This window comes from Scaptodrosophila lebanonensis, unplaced genomic scaffold (assembly GCF_003285725.1).
Source record: "Scaptodrosophila lebanonensis strain 11010-0011.00,11010-0021.00 unplaced genomic scaffold, SlebRS2 tig00000061-arrow-pilon, whole genome shotgun sequence".
Taxonomy (NCBI): domain Eukaryota; kingdom Metazoa; phylum Arthropoda; class Insecta; order Diptera; family Drosophilidae; genus Scaptodrosophila; species Scaptodrosophila lebanonensis.
Window position 1 is genome coordinate 5,864,199 of NW_022060554.1, and position 21,668 is coordinate 5,885,866.

The 21,668-nt window shown below is 41.9% G+C and overlaps 1 protein-coding gene across 1 annotated transcript; it reads right to left on the reverse strand.

Annotated features, from left to right (window-relative positions):
* Positions 1-1,582: 1,582 nt before the first annotated feature.
* On the reverse strand, positions 1,583-21,487 carry LOC115624875 (cubilin homolog). The gene is made up of 15 exons (XM_030519720.1): positions 20,918-21,487; positions 19,145-19,251; positions 17,193-19,081; positions 15,974-16,203; positions 15,644-15,920; positions 14,874-15,063; positions 12,640-14,810; positions 12,425-12,579; positions 10,484-12,297; positions 7,145-9,473; positions 3,185-3,361; positions 2,982-3,129; positions 2,248-2,414; positions 1,904-2,183; positions 1,583-1,840 (listed from the first exon to the last, which is right to left on the reverse strand). The coding sequence occupies exons 1-15, from the start codon at positions 21,485-21,487 to the stop codon at positions 1,590-1,592; spliced, it is 10,755 nt and encodes a 3,584-aa protein (XP_030375580.1). The 3' UTR covers positions 1,583-1,589.
* Between the last annotated feature and the right edge of the window lie 181 nt (positions 21,488-21,668).

Genomic DNA, 21,668 nt, shown 5'->3' on the forward strand with positions numbered 1-21,668 from the left:
TTCAAGGTGCAGCGCACTTCAGATGAATTATTGACATCAGATGGAGAACAATGGCAATTATTTGGACTGTGCTCTACACAATTTATATGGTAGGCTTTCCGAGAAATGTTTCATGCGTTCCGAGAAAACCGCTTTTAGTGGGGAATTCTTTAAACATATGCAGTTCTAAAGCGTCTTTGCCTTTAAAAAAAAAATGGTGTCCCCAAGTGATACTAAATGACTCCCCCATGGTAAGGCAAAGTCAAGAAAAATCTACTGGCTCTTAGGACCACGCTCACAACTAAGCCTTGAGGACAAAATACGACCTTACAAGACAGTTCTAAAGGCAGTATGGACTTGTGCATTGCAGCGATATCAGTCTGTGACTCTTCGAACCATAACTGGTGCTCCCTGGTATACGATCAACCTCGACATACACAGAGATCTTAAAATACATCTCGTCATAAACTCAAATGCTGAGAAGTACATACAAGTAAATAGGCTACAAGACATGACAACGCATTAGCACTAGGTCTATTAGACTACACTCTCTGTCAAAGATGACTAAAAAGATTCCACAACCTAGATCTCCCATATAGACCACGATAGACAAATATACAAGGTGTGTTCCAAAGTAAACAGGACTTTTTTAAAAATAAATCAGACCAAATGGTTTTTTCGGCAAAATCAATTTATTTTTTTCAAAATAGTCTCCTTCTGCTTCAATACAGCTTTTTGCACGATCCAAAAGAATGTCGAACGAGTGTTTTAGCTCGTTGGCCGGTATGGCCGCCAGTATGCCGGTGCAAGCTGCGTCTGCATAACGCTTTCCTTTCATGGGCAAATGCATTTTTCCGAAAAGGTAGAAGTCGCACGGTGCCATATCAGGTGAATACGGCGAGTGGTTAATGGATAAAATGTGATTTTTGGTCAAATAATCGGTCACAAACGTCGATCAATGAGGGAACAAACCGTTCCCTAATGTTTGATCAAAATGCGATAAATCGATGTTTTGGAGATGTTTAATTCCATTTCCATCAATTTCAATGATGATTTCGGCTGATTGTTGATGAATTCACGCACAGTTTCGATGGAATTTTCGGTGATCACGATTTTTGATTGGCCCACATGTTGATCGTCATTTATGTCCTCACGACCACTTTGAAAACGTTGAAACCACTCGTGCACTCTGCTACGGGATAGGCAATCATCGCCATAAACTTGTTCCATCAATTAAAACGTTTCGCTAACAGTTTTACCAATTTTAAAACAAAATTTAATGTTGGCTCTTTGTTCGAAGGTCATTTTCGCACCGATAACACAAACATACTGACACTTAAAACGCAATCGATAAAATGTCATGATATTCTCACTGGACAATCGATAAAGATAGCAGATTCTAACCAGTCGACATATAGATAGCGCCACCAGGGGGCGCTAGATTCAAAAAGTCCTGCTTTACTTTGAAACGCACCTTGTAGAGTGGTCCAGTTACATTATTGGTGTTTCTTAATAGAACGGAACTTTATTTCACGTTTCTCTAGATTAAAACAAGTATGCGGGGAAATAAAACATTTTTTAAAATTTATACATATATTCGTATATAGCTTTTACACATATTCCGTTGGCGACCTCGTCCCCATGTAAGGGTTAGAAACGTGATAATGAAATCGAAAACCTGTACCATCGAAGTTGGGCGACTTTTTGGCAACGATAAGCACACGATTGCTGTCCACAGTAAACGTTTGCTGCATATTCGAGCCACATAGCGTTTTGATCAATTTGTTGGTGCCATCTCTCAATATCTGGTAAAACTTAATATTGTCCAGATTGCAATTGATCTCTGAGCCCATATCAAGCGCTTTAAAAAGGAATCTCATTAGTCAATTACTTGGACTATAAACATTAACATTAAGTTGCGAACCAAAGAATGAGAAGGTGAAGATGTTGCCCGCTGGCCCCGAAAGACGCCAATTACAGATGGAATGGTCTCGGTTGTCGTAGGGGGGATTGGTGAGTTCTCCTTCAAAAATCGTGAGGTTGCCGCCACACTCACCAACTGGAGTCGCATAGTAAAGAAAACCTATTGCATAAGCATTGAGAGTCGATATTCGCAAAGCATTTGTCGACGTGAATCTCGCCGTGCTGATGTAATGAGCTTGGGTCACATTGAAGATAGTACGGTTCGTCTGAAGATCTATCACCTGTTTTGGGCAAAATAATGATTAGTAAATTGGGCAAAAGGAAAAGTCTGCTGAGTAGACTCACAGTAAACAAATTGTTGGCTGACCAGTCCGTAAAGATTACGGATATTATGTCGATTGTTAATGTGTATCCAGAGGGCACTCGGATGTCGTCTGTGCAGTTGCTCTTACTCGATTTAAGGGCCCCATATACAATATAGTCACTCAGTGCGGTGAACGTTTGATTACATACTGGAAACAAGTTAACGCTTCAATAATGCTTCAATTCACTTCGGGAATGCACCTACAAGTATGTCAAATGACCTAACACGATGAGACTGATACTATACAGACACATAAGCACTAACCGGGCATAATTGTCAAAATTGCGGCAAAAGTTCGAAGTAACATTTTGTAATACACTTCTACTCTCCTCAGAATTTAGTGTCTCTAGCTCTTGTAGACTCTCAGATCGTCTTGTCATACTGATCAAGAATATATATACTTGTATGGTCTGTATGTACATACATTACAGGTATAGGTAATTATTATACTCTTATTCATATATTGAATAATACATAAGAATATATATAGGAGTATATAATTCAAATGTAATTTTCTCTTTTAATCCAGTGCTTTGAATAATCTCAATAGACCCCTTTTACACATCGTGTTCTGGGTATGATATTCTATTTTCCTTGCCATACGTTGATAGTTATTTTGTTTCTTTTTTGAAATATGATCTCCTTCCCTAATATAAACTTTGGAAACCTATTTCTACATTTTGTATCATTATGTTTCTATTGCGTATTTCCTTACTTGGCCGCTGTCTGACCTCCACTTCAAAGCCGTTTAATTCGTCTGATTCGAGATCATCGGTGTGGAATGTCAGATTGAAACTTGCATTATCTATGTTGGGTATAATCAATTTACTATTGTTAAAGTGCCCGCAGAAATATTTGGAAATCTGTTGGAATAAATTGTATTAGTAGAGCCCAGCAGTGAACAACTTTCTTACTTACATAAACTCCAGTAACTAATAGGTATTCGATACATTTTCCAGACGATTGCAGAGCTTCTGATAACCGCATCGATTTGAAGACGATCTCCAGCTCCTCGCTTGACTTAAAGTTCCAAGTGCAATGAATATTTCCAACAGAACGAGTTGAGTTTCCTGGCCACATATTCAATTTAATGGTCTTGTGAAACATAAATAAATGCTCAATTAATACACATTAGTTAAAAGTTAAATTTACAATGCATTTAAATTATCAAGTTTACTTTACTTTATCCACTTTGCAAAATCAAAGTGATAAGCTGCTGTTATCGTTTTTGGAAAACTTGATTTAAATATGTAAAACTAGCAGGTATTGCCCGTCTTAACCCGGCTCAATATAATGTTTCCAATTGTATTTATTTTGTGTGTGCATAACCTTCCCATATGCTTTCACCCTTTAAGTTACCAGTAGGAAGGCATTTAAGGTATTTAAATGAACATTTTCTGTTCTTGACAAAAAATTGTTCAGTAGTCCGTTACATTTTTGTTCTTGTCAAACTATTTCGTTAAACGAACATGACCACTATAACTAATATTTTTTAAAGCTCGTTTTCCCCCCTTTGGAGCTAGAATTTTCCAAAAGCCTTTCTTAGTGTGCTCCTACACTATGATGGATACTATGAAAGGATACTTGAGTCAAAATTTCATCTTTTACCGTTTGGGCTGTGCGTTGATCACCAATTAGTCAGGACAAACTGTTTTATATATAGAGAAACCGCAACGTTTTACGATAGACTATGTGCAAAAAAAGGGGAATAATTATAAGGGTATATCCTAATTTTAAATTCCCATTTGAGTCTTTTCGTGCCATATTGAGTCAATACGATCACGCACAAACTCGGAATATGAAACACGGCACACGTGTCAATGCCGTGCAGCGATGAGCCACGATCAAAAAGCACTGACAATTCTCATCTCAATTTGCTAGAGTAAGACTTTCGATAGTTGAAGCCACCGATAGCATCAAAATATCGAAGTTTGAATGGAATAAGCTGAATATTTAAATAATAAAATCTAATTATTTATTGAGATCAATAAGAACAAATCATATACATACATACATCTGCCCGCAATACGAAGCAGAATATGCGTAGCTCCGTTATTCGGTTTCTGCTTTACTATCGCTTACGCAGTCGTTGCCTAGCGACGGTAACTGTAACATTTTGGCGTTTTGCCTTTGCAATTAACATTAAATGGTCAAAACGAAAGAAGAAGAGCGAGCTAATGACTTGCAGTTGTTGTTGTTTTTAGAGCATTATTTTTTTTTACAATCAAACAACTGTGTTCGATTGCCCAATGTATACATTAATACGAATGTACATACATGCTATATTCATACACAGGCATACATATGTTTCTCTTTACTTTTTCAACCGTACGTAGAGAACCGCACACATAGACACGAACTGTTGCTTGTTGTGTGTGAGTGTGTGTATGTGATGTCCCCAACTATTTGGTATTTGTTGTTGCTGCATAAAGTTATTAATGAAAACACTAATGCCAAATGCACTAAACAAAGAAAAAATTACTTTAAAAAATGTTATATAATTTTCAATTAATTAACATTTCTTGCTCTGCCAGTGCAAGACGAATGTACAAACATACACATGTAGATACATATGTACATACATAGATGTGCACATATGTATGTATGTATGGACATTCACACAGTGTCTCACATGTTGCTTTGGCTATTTCAATCGTTTGCACGCAACTACACGAACAGCTGTTTGCATGTGTGTGTGTGTGTATGTATACTTAGTTGTCCCCAACTGTTTGATATTTTGTATTGTTTGTTCTGCCTGCTTTTGTAAAATGCATATTTTGAAAATCCTTGAATGCAAAGTTGTAGATTTAGTTACGTAGATTACATTATCCAAATTTTAAATCGATCGGACTAAATTTATAACACAAACTTTTCATTTGAAATAGTGAATAAATATTAAAACCCCAATAAATCAAGCTCCAACAAAAAATTTTAAAAACCGAGTATGCAGTTTTCTTTGTATTCTTTAATTGATTTTAGAAACTAAGTTTTAAGTCGATCGGTTGAAAAATGCGGATTTTTCAAACAAACTTTGGAGCTATTTTTCCCCCCTTTGGAGCTCGAATTTTCCAAAATCCCTTCTTAGTGCTCATCTACACCATGATAGGATACTTGAGCCCAAATTTCAGCATCCTAGCTTTTACCGTTTGGGCTGTGGGCTGTTGACGCGGTTTGCTTTTGTGCCCCAACATCAACATCAAAAAACCAAGTATACAGTTTTTCTTGGAATTGTTCTGAGAGTATACAAACTAAGTTTAAAGTTAATCAGATGAAAACTGTAGATTTTTCATACAAACGTTGGAGCCTGTTTTCCCCCCTTTGGAGCTCGAGTTTTCCAAAATCCCTTCTTAGTGGGGACCTAGACTATGAAAGGATACTTGAGTCCAAATTTCAGCTTCCTAGCCTTTACCGTCTGGGCTGTGCGTTGATCACCAATCAGTCAGTCAGTCAGTCAGGACAAACTGTTTTATATATATAGATGTTGTATACTTTTTAGCATCATTTGATTATTAATTATTATTTGATATTGAACTAGAGATGGACATGGGCCATACATATTTTTAACTTCGAATTTGTATTAAAGAATATGTACTCATCTATATTTGATCTAAGAAGCCGACCTCGTAGCTTATTTAAAATTGACAATATGTCTTGATATTTGCCTTAGCAATTTCAATTTTTTTTACTTTTTCACAAACAAATTTAACACACAAATTCCTGGATCAACAGCACTATATATATACTTGTAGGTATATATTTTAAAATCTATTCTTGACCTGCCCAGAAAATTTCTTTTGCATTATTAGTTTCCAAAAATTAAGAAAAGTCGTGTTGACTATTTTTTTTATTACTAGAGCTGTTACTTTTTTTCGTGTTATATTCGTGTTTTTTCGTGTTTGCTTGTGCGTGTTTTATCGTGCCTTTTTAACTTAACATGAGCACGCACGGCCATGCTCGAAAACGGAATTTAAAACACGAACACGCGGGCCCACGTATGGCATGAAGTGCCACGACCGAAAACACGGCCCGTGCCCAACTCTATATTGAACCGTACGGTGTAACCGAAAAATTTGGTCCTTGTTCAAATAAACATTTGTACGAGTAAATTAAATAAAGGCTATTTAAAAAAAATGTCCAACACTTTACTTTAAGAGCACATATTACCTAGCTTTTAAATGAGGAATAGGAATATTAATCTGAAAACGAATTGAAGCCGGGTCTCCCGACTTTCAAATACTATACTCTGTACATATGTGTAGAAAAATTATAGAAATTTAAAAAAATTACGAAAATTAACTAAAAAGTAAAATACAATGTTCAGCGATGTGTGTTTGTGTGAGAGCAGGTTTGCAGTACAGAATTGAGCCAAAACAGCAACAAGCTGCGGACAGCGCTTGGACAGAGAATACAATTATGGCTATAACTTCTTTTCGAATTGACCTACATTGATGAAACTTGTCGCAGGTCACATTATCCCTAAATAGAGGTGTTCACCAAATATGAGTCAAAAGAATTCCAGGAATTACTGTAGTTATAGAATATCACTAATATCGGTAGAGAGAGGGGAGGGAGGGAACTTCTGAAATACACATTTTCTGCGTATTCATTTAAAATTTGGGGTTCCTAGCTCCTATAGTCTCTGAGATATTGGTGATTATACCAACGGCGTTTCCAAAAATCCAAACCATCCAAACCCATTATCGGGGAAAGTGGCGGGAAAAATCAAAAAAATAAGACAAACTTGTAATATAATCTTAAACATTTCTGTACAGAGTATAAAAATTGAATTACGCAAAATAAATAATTGTGCCCTCCCCTCTTTGTTGATAGTTCAAAGTCAGATGAATATAAACACTTATGTATGTACAGCTTACTTACATCATTCCAGCCGACCTCGTACTGTGTTTCCCCACAAACTGTTCTCTCCATCTGCAAATTCAGCTCGAAATGCAGGTGCCCGGCCTGCTGGCCACTCAGCTTGATCATAACATCCTCGTAGGAGCTGAAGAAGGTCGTGCGATTGCGCTCGAGTCTATAGTACTTTCCCATACTGTTGCTTTCGGCAACCACACTATCAATTATCTCTAAATAATTGCATGTGGCACAGGAGTCGTCGTTCAGCAGTAGATGTCTGAGCTCCACGTTTATTCGATAGCCGGCAGGAGCGGTGACCGTGAAGTAGCAGATCAGCTCTTCGGTGGTATTAACCACAAAGTTGCGTACCAGACTCATTTGCTCGGTGCCTTCGTAGAGCGCCAAACGCTCGTTACAGTTTTGAATGAAGCGCACGCTTGCCGCGAAGCCTTTGAAGCTAATGCTGCTATCGGAGCGCGCCACTATCAAAGCCTGTCTGCTGTCCACAATAACAGTGGGTGGAGATACCGTCAAATTTCCACATAAGCGGGATACGCGCTGATCGTCAGTCTTTAGGGCGCCCTTGTAGATGTTCACATAGTCTAGTTGACAGTCACGACTCTCCTCTATATGGAAGTACTTGAACCTGACTAGCACTGCATGCTCGGGTGGGGCTGTGACACGCCACTCGCAATGCATATCATGTGCGTAGGTGGCCGCCACTTCGTCCTGCGGCGGGCGCAGCTCGAAGGGGCCGCTGAAGTTGCCGCCGCAACTAAGCATTTGGTACTCGATTTCAAAGGGTCGCTTCATGCCAGATGTGTAGTGCAGATGTACACGTTGGTAGCCACTAACTTCAAAGTCCTGACAGAATCTGTCGATGAGCTCCTTCTTGTCGTAAACATCCTTGTATGCGGCGATAGCATTTGTGCAAGCTGTGCTTTTTCTGGGTCGACGACTTTTAAAAGTGACTCGCACTAGAATCTGCTGATCCGGTGCATTGCTTAGGAAGTCATAGGTACAGGAAAGCATGCGCCCATACATGCGCCTGTCGAGTCTTAGGCCAGCATACTTTTGCAGTTGGGCTGTGGGATGCAGCACGACATCGCAACTGCTAGATACAACAAAGCTAAAGCCATCTCCAGTGATATTAGCATTGGTGCGGAACACAACTCGCATGCGTTCCGCTTGAATCGACATCTTTGGAGGAGTCTCGCGGCCACAAAACGTGGCCTGCGTTCGCCAAAGTCCAGCCTGAAAGCTCAGTACCTGCAACTGATCGTGACTGCAATGTTGCGACTCTTCTATAAAGAAACGTCCTTGGAACTCCAGTACTATCGACAGGCCTCGGTCTACTGTAAACTCCCAACTGCGTTCCATATTATTCTTGTAGCTGAGTGCATCGATCTGAATCGGTTTCGTTGGCCTCATCATCACTCGAATATTTCTGCTTCCTTCACTTGTGCGAGCTACTAGGCTGAACTGACTCTGGCCAGGCTGGTAGGAGGTTGCGTGATACAACAGCGTTATCGGCATTGCCTTTAGTGGTGCTAAGTTGTCCAGTTGTCCCATCCCACGACACAGTCGGAACAATTCGGTAGCATAGGCGCGCATGCCAGTGTAAGCAACCAGGTATTCACGATCGCAACTGTCGCTCAGGCTAACATTTCCTGACAACGTGTAGTCGCCGGATTCGTATTGAGGATTCAGCGTCCACACGCATTCCAATTCGCCGTAATCAGAGTCTAGATCATTTATCAACCGCGGCTGTTCCACAACCGTCCCGTCGGTCAACTGCAGTTGGGCACCGCAGGCATGACGTTGGTAGGTAGCCTGGAACTGCTTTAGTTGAACAATGTCATTGGATACTAGGGTTAGTCGACCCTTAGAGGCAGACACTGATACGCGGCCACTGGTCATGTTTTGATTCATCAATTTTATGGGGGTATGACCATCTAGAAATTTCACTGCCGGCCCACCTTTCGTTTGGAAAAGGTACTCCTGTACCGTAAAGGTGAGTGTCTCGTCGGGCCCCGCCACGAACATAATCTGGCAGAAGTAACTTTGGAAAATAGTCAGAGCATTAATTGATATCATACCAGTGCTCTGGTCGTCAATGTTTGGCGGACAAGGCGATGTCTGCACTGAACTAAAGCGCGCCCGTAAGGTAATGCCGTCCAGAGAGATTCGCGCCAGTGACATTTTTACCAGCATAAAGTTATCTGTAGAATCGATAGTTCCGTTCCCAGTATAGTTAGCCAAGTTAAACTCCGTAATCTTGGACATCTCAGTGTCATCATTAAAGAACGTGAACTGCTGCGTTGGACGCATCAAGGAGAAATACAATAGCGGCCTGCAAATTATATACGTACGGCAAAATTTTTAAATTCCGTAAAGCCTTATCACCTAAATTTAAAACTAATATGATTGTAAAAATAACCCAAACATCAATACTTAATTAATTTTTTTTAGCTGTATCCAAATCGTGCGTATATACTATATTTTCGGTCCATGGTCAGTTTTTATAAACAAAACAAAGAGCTTGGGCAGGAATAATAGTAAAATAACAAAAATAAATAATAATAAAATAACATTTATGGCCATTACTTCATTTCTAATTGATCTATCAGAATGAAACCTAATGTAGCCACTAACTGGACTACTACTACTAACTACCAAATTTGAGATCCAAATTCCAAGAATTAGGTGAGTTGTAGAAATCCATGAAGAGAGTGGGAGGGCCCTTTCTCGGGCTTAGGAGAATCTGGATACCAAGTTTGGTTATTCTAGCTCTTATACTTTCTTCTTGCGTTCATACAGGCAGACAAACAGACAGACATGGCTATATCGACTCGTATTGAGCAAGAATATATATACTTTGATGGGTCTTCCATGCCTCCTTCTGTGTGTTACATGTACACTCTCGCACAAAACTAATATACCCTTTGGGTACAGGGTATAAACACTCATGTTGCGTAGGTATTAGGGGGGTCTACATAGCTAGCTTCGTCTTCTGGCTTTCCGAAAAGCATGCGTTTATACAGACAAACTAACGGACGGTCATTTCTAGATCGGTTTCTCTCTTCATATTGATTAAGAATATATGTATACTTTATGGGCTCAAAGATTCTTCCTTCTACAAGTAAATACATTCATACTTTGCACAATTTAAACTTGTTCCCGTCTAATTAGGCAATCGGGAATCCCGCACAGAACAAAATTACTGGGTTTTAATCTAACCAGATTTTTCAAAAAACCTTCTCTGAAGATATGCATGAAAAGTTTTGGCCTGTTTATAGTTCCTACTCGTATATGAGTTAAAAAGTAACATGCTATACAAGTATATTCTGAATAAACACATACCGGGTAACATTTCGGACAGCTCTCGGAATTTCTGCCAGATTTAGATACTCCAGGCGCACGCGTTGACCCTTGGGTACTTCAATACGCCAACGACAAATTGCAGCCGTTGACAATGACATATGCTGCCTCGGTGTAATGCTCAGAGTACCAGATGGGGCTTTGACGTTGTGGTAGCATATGTCATACAGTCGGGAATACTGCAGCTTGAAACCACGATATGTATTCACTGCCTTGACGGTAATGAATCGAAGTACAATCTCGTTGCTATTTAAAGTAAAGACGGGCGGTAGTGCACTCCCATTACCATACAGCACCATTAATGGCTCGTCCATATTCGTCAGATCAACAATCTCAATGCGATCGGTGGCATTTGGCCCAGCAGTATTATTGTAGGGCAGGTGCAGATCAGTAAAGTTAAGCTGTATACGCGTATTCCGGTTCGTTTTAATACTATACTCGCAAATGGCAGGGGTCGGATAGGCACCCAATGCCGGATAATGTTCGGAGGTTATTATGCCCAACGATCCTGTGTATTCTCCACCACAGCTACTGATGGACACGTTCAAGCGGAACCCTCCGCGCGGCTCTACAATATTCGTTAGATAATGCACAAGAAGGACGTTTCCTGTGCTGCGAATGGACACATCCCCGACGGGTTTGCGACAGGTACGCAGTATGCGTTTCGCCAACATCGTGCTCCCGTCGTATAGCTCCACATACTCTTCATTACACTGACGTACGTTCAATTCGAAGCGGTCAACGAAACGAGCGGTGATGGTTTCACCTTGGGGTGCAATAACCACCCAACTGCATTCGGAGTGCGGGTGGGGAACGAAGGGGTAGCCGGGCGTACTGATGTTATAGGTACTGGCTAAGGACGTTAGGCGTATTTCGCCATCGCATTCGCTAAACTCGCGGTAGGTAAGATTCCACAGCTGTGGCTGTGGTTTTCTAAAAGCTCTAGGCAATATGTACTTGATGTAGGCATGTGAGCTGCTGGTGCGATAGGAGCGCGTCGCAAATCCTTGTTGATTACAGAACTTTCCACCATTAAGAAGCGGTGCATGCTCATCTAAGCCGTCATAGATAAGACCATAGAATGGGCAGCTTGCGTTTACTATATCACCCGCATAGTCGATGCTTATCTCAATACTACGGCCGGGTTTAACCTCAATGTGCCAAGCACACTCCGGAGTGACCAATCGCGATCGTAGGATGTGTTTGTCCAGTATAGTTCCAACCGAGCCAGTCAAATTGGAGCCGCAAACGGCGATTACTTCGCTCTTGAATCCAGTCCGATTGACAGTCTCATCGGTTTTAAATTGCAGTTGAAGATATGGCGTGCCGTGAATAGTGTGAATGGGAGAGAGATCTGGAGAAGTGCTATTGCAGATGTCAAGTTCTTTGTGCCAATCCTTCATATTACTCGAAGATTGTATTCGCAGGTAATCGGCCTCACACTGGCTGATGGTCTCCAATCTGGCGTCGTAAATATCGACGAATACGTGTTGTGTAACATCCGCGGGAATAAAGGTCCACTCACAGTTTAACTTGGGCTTATAACCATTAGGATAGCCCGGAGATGTCAAAAGCATTCGTGAATTAAATGACATTGTATAGGTCTTGTCGCACTCTGTGCTCTTTGCCGTCGCATTTTGTACAAGTTCTTCACTGCTGATGGCGTGCCATTGCAGTAGGAAAGCGTCGAAGTCCTCATTTGTTGTCTTAAGGTAGATAACGTTACTGCTGGAAGTAAACTGCCATGGGGAAGAAAGGGCTACCGGCAAAGCTGTATCATCAAAGCCGTCGAAAAGCTGAAAGAGGATGCACATTTTTATCACTAATCCAAACATTGGGTAGATTATATGTTGATCGAAATTAGGAAAACACAGAAATGATCAGCCAAGGTCAAGTTATCTTCGACACACTTTAAACTCTCACCAAAAGTCCAGTGTTGTATTCCTTAATATTCAAGACTATACGTTTTCCCCGCTCCATATAAATGCGCCAGCTATAGGGCTGGTCATCGTTATTCACGGCTACTGTCGGCGGCCCTTCGATTGTGCCATTGCTCTCTGTTAACTCGTTGTCGTACACTGCAATAAAAGGACTTCATTAACAAATCCACCATTTTCAAGATCTTCGCCATAACTCACCGTAGTTCCATTTAAGTTTAAAACCATTGGCCGTGTTGCCCGGCAGACTGCGAAATTTGATCCAGACGCGACTTTGTGCGGTTAGCGATGATGCAGGAACCTCATTGTCGCAGTACAAGCCCAGCAAAGGCCCGCCCTCACCAATACGTAACTCTAAAAAGTCCTCATTGCAGTGTGCCGAACTGACAATGTCCAATGCCTCAAAGTTTAATTCAAGGGCATTGCCCTGCCGTGTCTCCAGCCACCAAATGCACTCTATATTTGAGGGATACGTGCCGGGATAGTTTGGAGATGTGAGCGTACCTCGTGCTGACGTTATGTTTCCGCCGCAAGAATTTTCCACAGTTGTATATTGAGCCAATAAATTGATTCCGGTTGCCATTATCCGTACGTTATTTGTGGAAACTAAAATATTAGCAGGGTGCTCCAAGCATAGATCGTAAAGTAGAACCTCATCTTCATCGTTAAAAATCCGAAGTCCCGATGTACAATTTCCGGCCGTCGGGCACTCACACTCTAGATTGTTAATTATTAAACTGACCTTGGCGCCCTGCGATGCCGCAATTAGCCAACGACAGTCCTCATCCAAACGCGACTTCAAATAGCCATCGGCGTTGCTTAACAAGCCACCGCATTGGCGTTCAAAGTGCAGAGAAAATCGGCCCCAAGTGCCAACATCAGCTTTGAAATGGACTCTCAGGCGTGATCCGTGCACTATCCGGATGAGTGGCTTGGCAAGGTCGCACGCTTTTTCCAAGAAGACATCGCTGCCGTCCTCCTCTAGCTTCCTCAGCTCCACAAATGCCGAACGGCAATTGGGCGAATCGGTCAGATTGAACTGCTCGAAATTCAGCCTAATGCCATAGCTATTGGGTACTTCCACAGCCCAAATACATTCCAAATTATTCGCATAGCGGCCTTCATGGTAACCGGGCGTACTAATGAATCCACTACTGGCAGCTATATAGCCCCCACATGATGCCGGCACAAGTGCATAGCTGGCCTTAAAATATTTTCGCGCACGGATTTGGCCACTGTGAAATTGTACATAGAGTGTATTACCTGGCGACTGGAATGTCTGCGCAGAGGTCTCTATCTGGCAGCTGCGGAATAGCACAGCTGAGGTATTCGGGGCCGCAGACACAGTCAGCACATCTTCGCTGCAGTCTCGCTGAGGCGTCTCAATATGGATTTCCTGTAATATTAAACGTATTTGCTGGCCCTCCGGTGCCACAATAACCCAATCACAGTCCAGATCCACACTGTATGGCGCATTAGGCGAGGCAAATTCTCCTCCAAAGTCCCCTTCGAGATGCTCCCCACAGCCGATACGTTTGTATTCGGCTCTAAACCCATGTGCATGTGCCGAGGAGTCGCTGGAAAATCGAACAAGTAATCGATTTCCTTCACTGGTAATGGGCGCATCACTGATGCAAAGATGCCGTTGACTCAATTGCTCCTCATTTCGCATATCAATAACCTCCACATAGTCGTAGTCGCAATCGGTTGGTGAAGATCGCTCCACGTCCAAATGGGAAAAGGCCAGGTGTATGTGATTGTTGCGACCACCGCTGCGAATATCCCATTCGCAATTCATACTGGGCGGGTAGTTTTCTGGAAAATTGGGTGACTCGATGGCGCCGTTCAGTTGGTCCAATTGCACGTGACAGTTGGTGCTGTAGTCAATTACAAAAAAGATACCGTCAACTGCATCGTGGTCAACATTGTAGCGCACAAGAACCCGATTACTGGTAGAGACAATCGTTAGCTCTCGTTCCGTCTGGTTGCAAATAAGCGGCAGTACAGGGCCTTGCGTTGTCTGCCCGTCATATATAGTCAGTTGTCCGTTGCACAGAGTGTCATCTGAAAGAAGACGTTCAAGCTTCAATTCCACTGTAGAACCTTGGGCCACTATGATTTGCCAATCGCACGACACAGCGCCGTTGTTGTTCTCCATCGAATGGGGCGAGTGTATGGCACCCACATGCGAAGTCAACTTGCCACCGCAGCCAGTCTCGGCCACTTGCCAGGTCATGTAGAAGCCAGCGTCTTGTATATAGCTATCTGAGTGGAAGCTCACATAGAGACGATTTCCGAAGGAGGGTATGCGTGGAGGTATTCGTTGGCCACAGTAACGACCAATAAGCGGAGACAAAGCCATATCGCCGTTGCTGTGGATAATACAAATTGCATTATAAAATAATGGAACTTGAAAACAAAAAGACGCGACAAACCGAATCTCCAAGTAGTCATCTGTGCACAAATCTGAGGTTGTCTCCAGCGTGAAATTCCTGACTACTAATTCAATTTTGGAACCCAAGGGCGCCGTCATCACCCAAATGCAATCCTGAGAAGCAGCATAGTTTTTAGGCCAATTGGGCGATTTTATAACTCCGAAACGGGAATTAAAAATGCCCCCACATGCTGTAATATTTTTTGTTTATTTACAAGTATTTATAGGATACAAATGCCTAGGCTCACACAAAATCGAGTCTTTTAATTAAAATGACAAAGCGCAAATAAGAAAACCTCAGATAATAATAATAATACTTTGTATAAATGATCAGTATGGGTGAGATTCTAAAATGTACTATCAAATATTATCCATTAAAACAAATTGTGCACCGAATTTAAAAAATACATTTGGCTTTTTAATTGCAGTGCAGCAATACGTACTTACAAGTAATCCGATTTACAAAGATGCATTTACTTACAGTTTTCTGTTATTGCGTCGTATTCCAAACGCATTTGGAAAAGTGGAATCTGATCCGATCTATCTTCAGGACCCACAGTTATTGTTAAAAGATTTACGTCATAGACTTCATCTAAACTAAATATATTCGGTATGTTGTCGACTCTATTTGAAATATAAAGTAATATGTTAGAAATCGTCTCGATTTAACACTTATTGCCTTATACCGTTTTAGCAGTGTGCCAGTAATATCATTGCCGTCAAATAATTTCAAGTTAACAGGAAACAATTCCCCGTTTTTGATAAACCTACTCCTGCTTATATCGATTTTGAGACGCTTGCTTCCAGACGACTCTATGACCCATCGACAATATTGTCCATGAAGTAATTTCGAAAAATGGCCCGATGGTTCAGTTAGGACTCCTCCGCATTTGTTCTGCTCGAAACTATACTTTACTCGCAAGCCACGCCTGCGAAGATTGTTAGTAGCACCATGGAACACCAGGCGCGCTTGGTTGTTGCTGGCCACCAAGACCATGTTGGAAAAGCTCTTGTAGAAACGACGCTTTTCGTCACGAGCAAGATATACCTATCAAGTCCACAATAAGTCAACGATGCTAAGAGGGAAGCAATTTAACTTACGTCCAGGTAGTTTGTGTCCGATTCATCGTAAATAGGTTGGTCTTGGCTATCGTCGTCTGCCATATTGGGCACCGTCTCACTTATGGATAGATCAGTGATATTTAACTGAACCGTAGAATCCAACGGACCTACTATGTTGAAGGTGCACACCGTGCGCTCAAAGTATGTGTTTGGATAGTTCGGAGTTTGGATAATATCTCCGTCAGCATCTGTGTAGTTGCTGTTGCAAACTGAAATTAAAGAAGAATAGAGGCTAGAGGTTAGAGGTTAGAGACGTGCGGGCCCGAATCTTAAAACTCTTCTTCAATGTTATTCTTTAGAAAAATTTTTAAATGTTTATCAATTAATATGTACTATAACACCTATATATGTACGTACTTACATTTATTAGCATTAAACTAAGTAGTGTACACTTTTTATACCCTGTACCCGTAGGGTAAAAAGGGTATATTAGGTTTGTGCAAAGTATGTAACATGCTGAAGGAAGCATCTCTGGCCAAATAAAGTATATATATTCTGAATCAGCATGACGAGAGAAATCCGTCCCTCCGTCTTGGCGTCTGTCCATCCGTCTGTCTAGATGAACGCAAGGATCTCAGAGACTATAAAAGCTAGAATAACCAAAGTTGGTATCCAGATTCTCCTAGGTCCGAGAAAGGACGAGTTCATTTTATTTTTTTGGAATTCTGGGTACAGGGTATTTCACTCTCGGGCTTGCTCGACTGTAGCGTTCTCTCTTGTTTTCATTTGGTACGGTATAAGTATACAGTATGTATATTTTTAAAAGGAAAAATTCTGAATAGTTCATCAGAAGCACGACAAATCAGTCAGAATGAAAACTAGCAGCACCGCTCGTACTGATCTTAAATACTTATTCAAATATTTACCTGCATAAGTCTACTGACTTCGGGCTATAGCTGAATTAACTTTCAGATTCTTAAAAAGGTTATTTTTTATGTTTATAAGCTTGTAATTCTATATTAGTCTTATATCTTGTTCGACAAATGTTGGTAAGTTAGCTGGGCCTTTTCTAAGAAATTGTTTCTTTATCGATTAAAGCGATACAGTTGAATTTAGAAACAGCACACTACAACCTATTAGAGCCTAGGGGAGGTAATGCCTCCATTTGATTCAATAAGCCTATATCAGATACATACTTTGTTGTAAACGTGATATTTGTAGCCCTAATTGCTTATCATATGATTATTTAGAAACTCACCTCTGCTATAGCTTAGCTCAAAACTGCGATTCACTTCCAAACCAGCTAGCTCGTACTCGTAGCGCAGCAACACAGCATTGCCAGTCGAAACTAACGTTTGCTTGTCCTCAGGCTGTCCGCAATACCGTTCTAACAGTGGTGATTCGGTATTTCGTCCATTAAATACCTCCAACTTTTGCAGGTGGCAATTTTCGGATGTTAGGAAGTTAATGCGGTTGAAAGTCAATTGTATCTGGAAGCCATCGGGCTGCTCGATAAAGTACAGGCACATGGGGGAGTTCATGTATCCGCTAATGATACCTCGGGGTTCGTGGAAGGTACCACCACAGCCTGGAAGTCCAGGCACTACCTCGTAGTGGAGCTGAAAAGCGCTGTCTGATTGGTAACTATCTGTATGAAAGTCAATGCGCAGCTCACTTGTTGAGCTAAGGAGCGGGGCAGGCTGTGCAGAGCGACAAACAGAGAGTAGTTGTCTGTCCGATTCGTAAATAAGAAGGGAGTCTTTGCTGCAGTCGGAATCTCCAGTTGCGCCTAGAGTAACATCATAGAATCGCAGCATTATGCGACTACCGTAAGGTGCTGAAAGCTGCCAGCGGCAATCAGCACGTGGTCGTGTCTTTCCAGGGTAGCCTGGAGAACGTATTACACCCGTACTCGAAGCCAGTAACGTCAGCTCCTCTCCACACACATGCGGTAGCGAACTCCAGGTAAAGTTGAAGCCTCTTGCCTGTGTCGCATTATCCGACCGGAACCAAAAGAAGAGGAGCTCGTGCGTGGACAGTAAGCTACCATTACCCAATGGTAGCTGAGAGCCACAGAAGCGTCCAATAACGCGAGCAGCCAGGGAGTTGCCATCGTGCAGTTGCAGAAAGTCTGCGCTACACTCGGCGCCATCTTCAGATGGCTGTAAATCGAAGGCTTGAAATGTCACGTTCAGCACTTTCCCTGGTGTTGTTCGTATGATGAAGGCGCAGCGCTCATCTGGCTGATAGCTGTTCTCGCCTCCGCTTGGATACTGCAGTGTTCCATTCTCACCGAGCAATATGGCGCCGCAATATTGACGCATATTGGCGCAGGTGGTGCCTGTGTAGCCGATTGAACAGCTGCACTGCTGTTTGTTGTTGGGCAGTAGTTTGCAGGTGCCGCCATTTTGGCAGGGATTTGGATGGCAGGCATCGGCCTGTTCACACAGCGGTCCCATGTAGCCGGGTTGGCAGATGCAGCTGGTGCCGCGACCGCTCAAAACGCAAGTGCCGTTATTTTGGCAAATGTGGCGTTCACATGGCTCCTGTGAGGCATCTGCAGTGCAGCCGTCAGCTCCATAGCCATGCCCATAGAATCCCACCGGGCAGGTGCAGACCATTGTGTCTGAAATGTACTCGCACTGGGCACGTGGATGGCAAACGCCTTCGCCGTTGCATAAATTAGACTTGGCCTGGACACAGCTGTGTCCGTCGCCCGACCAACCTACCGGACAACGACCGCAACGGTAGGAGCCCTCCGTATTTATGCAGGCTACTAATGGGCGTTGACTGCAGCCCCCATTATTAGTGGCACACTCGTCTATGTCGCGACAGAACCTACCGTCACCGGTATAGCCCGTGGGACAGGCACCACAACGGAAGCTGCCTGGAAAATTGATGCACTCATCATGGCAGGGGTTACGATCGGGAGCACATTCGTCCACGTCGCGGCTGCAAGGTGACGAGCTTGCCACACTCACATTTGACGCCCATGTCCAGCCCTGATCACAGATGCACACATAGCCCTCAGTGTTTGTCGAGGAAATGCAGGTGCCATGTCCACATAGCTCTCTAGACTGATTTGCTAGGCAAATGTTATTTTGCAGACGACAATGGGCGCCCGAATAGCCTGAACGGCATAAACAACTGGAATAGCAAATCGAATAATGGAGCTTCACGGCCAGAAATAAAGTCATTTGAATCACCTACCGATAGCTGCCCGGAGTGTTTATACACTGACCATCATTCATGCAGCTTTCCAAGTCGGTGCCGGAATTATCCAAACATTCGTTTACATCCTCCTCGCATGTCGTTCCCTGCCAATATCAGCAATGCGTTTTATATTGACTCTACCAATGGCTTAGAATTGTAAGTCTGAAAGCTACTCTCTGCTCAATTTTAAGTCCAGTATTTAACTTTAGTTGAGTTTAACTCTAGTTTTGGGATTTCATATGAAAAGCACAAAGAAGTTGTCTTCCGATACTATGTACTATGTCTTCTTCATACTATAGTAGGTAATAGTACTATCTATATATAGATTTCACCGGTCACAAGGTTTGTGGCCAATAGAGCTACTAAACAGATTTAAATCAAATTTCACATGTACCTGTATTTGTTCTAACTTAAAAGATAGGATAGTTTTTATCTCAATTATTTAGGCGGAGTAGGTTATTTCTACATATTGCTCGGGACCCTCCAAAAAATTGAAAAAAAATGCAGGCTGAAACAGAGTGTCGAGCTAATGTTAGTTAGTTCTTACAGTGATAAACGATAGTATCTGTGTTTGCGGGAATAAGAAGTATTCAATTACCGAATATAATAATGCCGCCGAAAGAATCAAACCTTAGTAATGTGTGTAGCAGAACTGAAATTTACGAAATCAGATCTGATAGGCGTAATTTTGAAACGACACTCAAAATCAAAAGACAAGTTTATCATAAGATTGGGTCACCAATGCCGATGCCTAATGAGGATCCAAAATTTCTTCAATTTTATGGGCAGTTGTGAGGAACGTGTGACAACTCGATGTCTGCATAATTTCATAGAAGAAGCAGAAAAGAGATCAATTGTAGAATCATTGGAAGTTTTTTTAATCAACTTATTCAGTTGTTTAAAAGAGTATAGAAATGGCAATTGTCATCAAAGCCAATCGTAGATGAAGTTGTTATTATTATTATTATGGTTGGTGATCCAGCTCGCAACAGACACATCAGAATCACACGTCGAGACAGAACTGGTAGTTTGATTTCAGATCTAAATCGTACGTATGACGCACTTCAGTATCCCCTAATATCTGGCAAGGGAAAGATGAGTATCAACCTAAAACTGGTACGTAAGTAATCAACTTTTTAATGCCATATTTTGGTGATTTTAATTAACTATTCTCAATGTTTCAATTAAATTTTTACATTTATCAACTATTTAAATAAATCACAAGGTCAAACAATGTCCATTTGTGGTATGGACATGTCGGCTGCTCCCATGTGGTAAACCCATCAAATTTAGTTATGTTGGCAAAATTGTCAATTTTAATGAATTAAAATAAAAAAGAAATTATTTAACCTACTGTAAATACTGAGCCACAACACGTAACACGTGGCTGGATCAGCTAGTACGTATATAATTTTATAAAGCCAATTCGATTTATTTTGTGTTCAGTATACTTTCATTACTAATTGTTTTCTAAATTTATTCCACGTTTGGTCGACCAGACCCACAAATTAGGCAACATCGTTAGATATGAGAAATAATATCACCTTTTCACTTTTAGGGAATACTATGCATAATAATGTGTATATTACTACGGTACCGAAGCATAAACTATTATTAACATAAATATTGAACTTCAAATCCAATCCAAGGCTAATCAAATTGTTAGACACACTCAAAAGTGACTATCCATAATACTAGGCTCCTCGCATTCGATAACAAGGCATACGCCCCTCGCCAAGCGTTTAGCAGACGCCCACTCTCTAAACTTACTTGCCATCCGGCCGTACAGTCGCAGTGGAATGATTTGTAGTCATCGTAACAGGTGCCCCCATTCTTGCAAGGCATCGACTGGCACTCGTCAAGGGCCAAGTTCCTCTCCAGCACCATTACAGCACCCGTCACCCTCTGCACTCTCTGGAGATCACGACGGAGCACCCGTTGGTTGGGTCCGTTGCGGCGCTTTCTGTTTCTCAAGTTAGCCAGACGCTTGGCCAATCGGTCTAGATCCCGTTTCACAGCTCCAAACTGTTCCTTGAAAGCGTTCAGGGACAGCGGCTCTATTTGTGTCTCTGGCTGTACAGGGGCCGAGCTCCGGAACTGTTCCAGTCTTGCCAGGACATCGACATCGTTGAGCAGGAATTTAGCAGACTCGCCCATTAGGCGAAAGGTCAAATTTTTATCTGGTGCCGGTTCAAAAACTAATGTTCCATCTCCGTTAGCTTGGAGCTTTGATCGATTCTCGACATTATCGTAGGCGGCTGTGAACTGGAGCGCGAGCAGACTCAGCAGCAAAAGGAAGAACTTCGGGAAGAGCCCGATACGAGGCTGTTTAACTTGCATTTTTTCACATTTTCTAGCAACTGTTCAATTAACTCAATCAATCTTTTCACTCTTATAGATTAACACACCCCGATCTCTAGGCGAACGAATCTGCGCGGCGACTGATGCCAGCCTACACTTCAGCTCACTTTTTATTGGTTTCCAAGGGGGCGTTTTCTATTTTAGGCAAGATAAGGCGTCG